General features: G+C 53.2%; 1 protein-coding gene across 1 annotated transcript; it reads left to right on the top strand.

The window, feature by feature from the left end:
• The first annotated feature begins 102 nt into the window (after positions 1-102).
• On the top strand, positions 103-5,587 carry CDC20 (cell division cycle 20). The gene is made up of 10 exons (XM_069862151.1): positions 103-305; positions 1,036-1,181; positions 1,899-1,995; positions 2,509-2,637; positions 3,020-3,216; positions 4,038-4,132; positions 4,227-4,458; positions 4,568-4,693; positions 4,863-4,980; positions 5,341-5,587. Exons 1-10 carry the CDS (start codon positions 107-109, stop codon positions 5,517-5,519), a joined length of 1,518 nt encoding a protein of 505 aa, XP_069718252.1. The 5' UTR covers positions 103-106; the 3' UTR covers positions 5,520-5,587.
• The last annotated feature ends 1,032 nt before the right edge of the window (positions 5,588-6,619 follow it).

Raw genomic sequence — 6,619 nt, forward strand, 5'->3', positions numbered from 1 at the left:
GGGGGTGGGTGGGTCTGGGGGGGCTCCGAGGTCCCTTCCCCCCGCAGCCCGTTCTGCGCCCGGGGGAGCGGGGCGGGGCAGCCCCTGACGGCCCTGCCCGCAGGCCATGGCGCAGTTCGTGTTCGAGGCGGACCTGCACGGGCTGCTCAAGCTGGACACCACGATCCCCAACGCGCCGCCCGCCCGCTGGCAGCGCAAAGCCAAGGAGAGCGGCGGCCCCGGGTGCAGCCCCAGCGCCGGCCTGTCCCCCATGAAACCGGCCAACCGCTCCCACAGCTGCAGCAAGACTCCCTCCAAGACGCCCGGTGAGTAAGGGGGGGGACCGGGGAGCGTCACCGGGGGGCTCTGGGGCCTGTGCCGGGCTGCGCTGCCCGGCTCCTGGGACGTCACCCACCTTCTCCAAGGCAGCTGAAGCTGGAGTTGCTGCTGAGCCCTCCTGGCGCAGCTCTCTGTTGGGACTGTTTTCTGACCGCTTTACAGGCTGCTACAGTCGTTTTGCATCCTCCCTTTGTCCGTGGATGCTGTAATTCCTGTGCTGGATCCAAGATATTGCCTGTTGGCGGTCCCCAACCCATGCCATTAGGCTGGGGCAGGGGTACAAGTTAACTGTGATTTGGATAGCCTGAACTCTTGAGTCCTGCTTGTCTGCTAGGTGTGATATGGAAAAGCATTGGCTTTGCTGTCTTTTTTTTTTTTCTTTTTCTGGAAAGCTTTAATACAGGCTGTCCAGTAGCTGTAAGACAATGTTTATGCATGTGAATGCAAGTGACAGGGGACAGGACAAGAGGGAATGGCCTCAAGTTCCACCAGGGGAGGTTTAGGCTGGACATCAGGAAAAAATTTTTCACTGAAAGGGTCATTGGGCACTGGAACAGGCTGCCCAGGGAGGTGGTTGATTCACCTTCCCTGGAGGTGTTTAAGGCATGGGTGGATGAGGTGCTGAGAGACATGGTTTAGTGTTTGATAGGAATGGTTGGACTCGATGGTCCAGTGGGTCTCTTCCACCCTGGTTGTTCTATGATTCTATGAATGCAGGTAAATCTGGATCCAAAACCCAGAGGACCCCGACAAATGCTGGGCCAGATCGCTACATTCCCAACCGCAACACCATGCGGATGGAGATGGCTAATTTCCTCCTGACCAAAGAGAATGATCCTGCTGAGGAGTCGCCTACCAAGAAGGTGAGTGTGTTTCTAAGTTACAGTTACTACAATGGTCACTGCAAAACACCTGATCCTTCCTGGCCTTTCACAGAGAAGCAAACTAAGTTCTATCAAGTGCGTATGTGAGGCTGGCAGCTCCAACCATCACTGCTTCCAGCTCTGGCCTTCAAGAGTCTGGGATGAAGCAGAAGCTGTAGGTCCTGTGAATGGAATAGGTACACAGGAGCCTGAGTGTAGCTGTTCTGTAGAGGCATTTCCTTGGGTGTAGGGAAGAGTCCCTGCCACTTCTGGTAGGAAAACACAGCTTTGGGCTAATGGGGCTTTAAAATAGAGTAGGCTACAGAGAGACAAAGCTGTGAGCCTGTACACTGTGAAACTGCTGCTGGTAGCTATTCCAGGACAATGTCTAGATGGGGAGCTGTTCTGGAATGCATATGCTCTGTTCCGAAATCTATTTATGAAGCATGTGGTTCCTTGTGGCTGTGACTTTCTCCACTGGCAAGGACACGCTGAACTTGCCACTCTTCTGTATGAGAACGTGAGCAGGACTGCTTGCCAGTGTGAGGAAAAACCACTCTGAGCTGGCTGGATGCAGCTGACTCTCACCCCATGGCTATGCACCTCCTGATTCTAGGAGAAGGGGCCTTAGGTGTGTGCTCTGCCAGCTGCAGTTTTAAGTGTAGCATGGGCTTTGATTTTCACATGCATCTTGCTGAGGGTTGACTGTCTTTGTAGGAGCGCCAGAAAGCCTGGGCAGTGAATCTGAATGGCTTTGATATAGAAGAGGCAAAGATCCTCCGCCTCAGTGGAAAACCACAGAATGCTCTGGAAGGTAAGACACAGGGGTCTGGGTGAGTTGCCTCAGTTGGAGACACCTGGGCAGGGGAACAGCAACACAGAGGCCCTATATGTGGACACAGGAAGGATCAACTGGCTCTTCAGAGCTGCTGTACACACTGGAGTCTCCCTAATCTTTAGGTTTCTAGGGGCTGTATAACAGCTACAGTGAATTGATTTACAAAAGCTGCCAGGTGCTTCCTGGTACTGCAGGTGGCAAATTTTCCTGATGTCTGCAAAAGCTTCAAACTCCCTGCTGTTTGATTAGTGCCTTAACTTTCACTGAATGTAATGGGATGCAGAAAACCAAAAGTTTGTCGGTTAAACTTATTCTTTTGAATTCTAGCCCTGGAGCTGTTCCTGGTTCAGCAGCTCACACTGCCAGTGCTGTTCTGAGAGTTGCTCTGCTCTCAGGACTCCATTTTCAGTGGAAGGGATTTCCTCTTGGGTGAGCAGGGCTTAGCTGGGAGGAAACAATAACTTAACAAAAGTGTTTCTCTGCACACAGGCTATCAGAACAACCTGAAAGTGCTCTACAGCCAAAAGATGACTCCTACATCCAGCAAGAAGAATGCCAGATACATTCCCTCAATGCCAGACCGGATCCTGGATGCCCCGGAGATCCGCAATGACTATTGTAAGTGGGCTGCGATGTTGAGTGCTGGGCACTGAGATCATTCTGCAGCAAAGCGCAGTTCCTAGGATGGTGTGGTCCAAGGAACTGGAGCTCTGCTTGAGTTGTCTGTGTATCTGATGCACTCAGACTGGCATGGACCACTTCTGGAGTGTCCTTGTATAGCCTTGTAGGGACAGTGGTCCTGAGTGCTATGCAGGTTGACTTGGATCAGGGCTACCTAACCTTCCCCAGCTGGGCATAGTGACACTCGGAAGGCTGTCCCTTCCCTGTCTGTGTGTCTGGGTGTTTGTGCATGCACACCTAGTGCTGGTGGAAGGTGAAGGGCAGGGTTCTCCAGGGAAGCAGAGTGTGACCTGCATGGCATTGCTATTCCAAATTGTAGATCTGAATCTCATTGACTGGAGCACTCAGAACTTCCTGGCAGTGGCTCTGGACACCTCTGTCTATCTGTGGAACCACACCTCAGGGGAGATTATCAAGCTGATGGAGATGGAGCACACATCTGAGTATGTTTCCTGTGTGTCATGGATTAAAGAAGGAAACTACCTTGCCATTGGCACAAGTAATGCCGAGGTCCAGGTGAGTGCAGGAGGAAAACTAGAGATGTTCAGGGATTGCTGGAGCTGTGGGGCCTTGAGACAAAGGCTTGGCTGGCACAAGAAGGATTCGATTCTGACTTGACTAATGTGGGCTGGAAACGTCCACAGCCAGTGAGCAGCTGCAGCAGTAGTGAAGCAGAGTTTGGCTTTGGGATTCCTGACACCTTAAGTTCTCCTCTGTTCTGTAGGTATGAGATACAAATTGATCCCTGCTCCCAAACTGACAAGGCTGAATGCTGGAGCCTGTGCAGTGAGGTTCCTAGGCCAAAGCAATGGGACTGGGGCTTCCTTATCCTCTGGAGAGCTTATTGCTCTGCTTCACCTGGGTCAGGGCAATCTGTGGTTTCAGTACAGAATGGGGGGACGATGTGATTGTGAGCAGCCTTGTGGAGAAGAACTTGGGGTGCTGATTGAGAAGTTTCACATGAGCCAGCAATGTGCACTCGCAGCCCTGAAGGCAAACCATGTCCTGGGCTGCATCAAAAGCAGCAAGGGAAGGGACTTTTTATGAGGGCATGGAGTGATAGGATGAGGGGGAATGGCTTTAACTTGGAAGGGAGAAGATTTATACCAGACACTAGGAAGAAATTCTTCACAATGAGGGCAGTGAGGCACTGGCCCAGTTCACCCAGGGAAGTTATGGGGATGCCCCATCCCTGGAGATGTTCAAGACCGGGCTGGATGAGACTTTGAGCAGCTTGGCCTGGTGGGAGGTGTCCCTGCCCAGGGCTGGGGGTTGGAACTGGATGGGCTTTTAAGGTCCTGTCCAACTCAAACCATGCTCCAATTCTATGATTCTAGTTATGGGACATCCAGCACCAGAAGCGTCTCCGCAATATGACCAGCCAGTCTTCCCGTGTGGGCTGTCTCAGCTGGAACAGTCACATCCTCTCCAGGTAAAGCAGCAGCTGGTGGGACGCGAAGGGCAGCGTAGAGGTGTTATTTCATGAAAATCTGTGCAGCCTGACCCCACAATCCTCCTCTCTGCAGCGGGGCACGGAGCGGCCACATCCACCATCATGATGTCAGAGTGGCTGAGCATCACGTAGCCACACTTACTGGCCACACGCAGGAGGTGTGCGGCCTGAAGTGGTCTCCTGATGGCCGCTACCTTGCTAGTGGTGGCAATGACAATCTCGTAAACATCTGGCCGAGCATCCAGGGGAGCAGTGGAGGATTTACTCCTGTCCAGACCTTCACTCAGCACCAGGGCGCTGTCAAGGTGAGCACAGGGCAGCTGTGGGCACGTGTTTGTGTGTGAGGCAGATGTGCAGCACTGCCTGAGTACAGGCTGCTTCTTGCATGTCTTAAGGTTAACTCTCTTCTTGCAGGCCGTGGCGTGGTGCCCGTGGCAGTCCAGTGTTCTGGCCACTGGAGGTGGGACCAGCGACAGGCATATCCGCATCTGGAATGTGTGTTCTGGCACCTGCCTCAATGCTGTTGATGCGCGTTCCCAGGTGAGACGTGAATGCCAGCTTGGACACAAACACCTGGTGGGACGGCTTCAGGAGCCAGCAACTCTCTATGCAGGCCAGAGGCCTGGGAAAGGAGGGGACCATGCTCATCTCTGGGTGCTGAGCATCGGCACAAGCAGCTTCTCTTACCTCTATTCCTGCCTCTTTCCAGGTCTGCTCTATTCTATGGTCAACGAACTACAAGGAACTTATTTCAGGCCATGGCTTTGCACAGAATCAGCTGGTTATATGGAAGTACCCGACGATGGTCAAGGTCACAGAGCTGCAAGGTAGGCTGGGCCCTTTGCCTGGGGAAGGGAGGGAGGGGCTGCTGGAGGCTGAAGGCAGATGTGATCCTTGGGCCGAGCACAGACCAGGGGTCTAACCAGGAGCATCACTGCTGCAGGATGGTGTCCAGGGCTGTGTGCTGCTCAAGGGAGGCCCTCCTGGGGACTGTTGAATCAACACTGTTGCTCCAAATGCACGTTTAGTGTGGGAATTCCTGCTGCCCCTGCACAGTGTGGGGACAGCTCTGTAAATCGGTGGGAATCATGGGGCAGAGGGGAAGAAATGTGACTGTGGTGGTAGAACCAGAGGGAGCAGGGTGTGCAGTGATCAGCCCCTTCCTGACCCCAACACCTCCTCCTCAGGTCACACTGCAAGAGTCCTCAGCATGACTATGAGCCCTGATGGTGCAATAGTGGCCTCAGCAGGTGCTGATGAAACACTGCGGCTGTGGCGCTGCTTTGAGATGGACCCCATAAAGAAGAAGGAGAAAGAGAAGGCCAACAGTGTCAAAAGCAGCATCATTCACCAGGGCATCAGATAAATGCACAACGTTGTTGTGGGGAGGGGGAGAGTCTGGGTTACACACTGTACAGTATTTTAAATATTAATAAACTGCTTTATCTTGACTTTTTTTATGAAGTCTGATGGAAGAAAAGGCTATGGCTCCTAGAACCAACTTCCTCCTTCCCCTGAGATTTGGAATCTGGGCAAGGGGTGGAGCTCTTGTTCTTTAGGGCCATGTTACAGGCAGCCTCAGTCTAGCACAGCCCTTAAGTCCTGGGAGAAAGAGAAGGAGGCTATTCAGTGGCTGCGCTTCTATATCTGTCCCAGGTAAGGGGGGCTGTGGCACCTGCCACATCCTTTTGCTGACAACAGGTGGAGCAGCAATATCATGGAGGGAAGCTGTAGCAAGAAGGACTTACTTCCCTTCCATTCCCAATCAGCTGTCACACCTGACACTTCCCAGGGCTCCAGCCCTGCTCTGGGGCTGGGAGGAAGTATCCCTGCCTTGCCTTTCACTTCCACAAAGAAGTGAACCAGTTCCAAATGGGTCCCTGCCTTGTTGGTGGGCCCTCTGCCTTGTTGCTGCCTGCTTTGGTGCTAGGGTGGATGAGAAGCAAGGTTTGAGTGAAAGCACCCCCTCCCCGTCCTGCCTCTTGGCCGGGGGGCTTTGCTGTGCCACAGGTGCTCATGGGGAAGGGGTTTGTTGTAGCAGTCAGAGCTGTAGTGTCACCTGCACAGAGCAGTGGCTTTTGTTTTGTCACATGTGGGCTCTGTGCTACGGCTAACGCTGCCCACTCCTCTGGTGCTAGGGTAGAACAGCTACTTTTGCTTTGAGTTCAGTACTGGATTTAGGAGCCAAATACTATTGGAAAAAAGGAGGGGCAGGACAGCTGGTGGAACTTGACCTCTTCAGCACTTGGAGAAATGCAGGTTTTTTCCATGCTCAGTTACGCTGGTTTAAGTCACAGAGAGCGTGATATTTGAACCTTTATTTGAGCATGAGCCAGCAGAGCCGCAGCAGCCGTGCTGTGTTGTGTGTTTGAGCTGAGGTGGCTGAGGTGCACCAGACCCACCAGACCAGAGCCCGTCCTGCAGCTGCACCAGCACCGCCAGGGGCTGCTGGAGACGCTGCACAAG

This window comes from Phaenicophaeus curvirostris, chromosome 8, assembly GCF_032191515.1.
Source record: "Phaenicophaeus curvirostris isolate KB17595 chromosome 8, BPBGC_Pcur_1.0, whole genome shotgun sequence".
Lineage (NCBI taxonomy): Eukaryota > Metazoa > Chordata > Aves > Cuculiformes > Cuculidae > Phaenicophaeus > Phaenicophaeus curvirostris.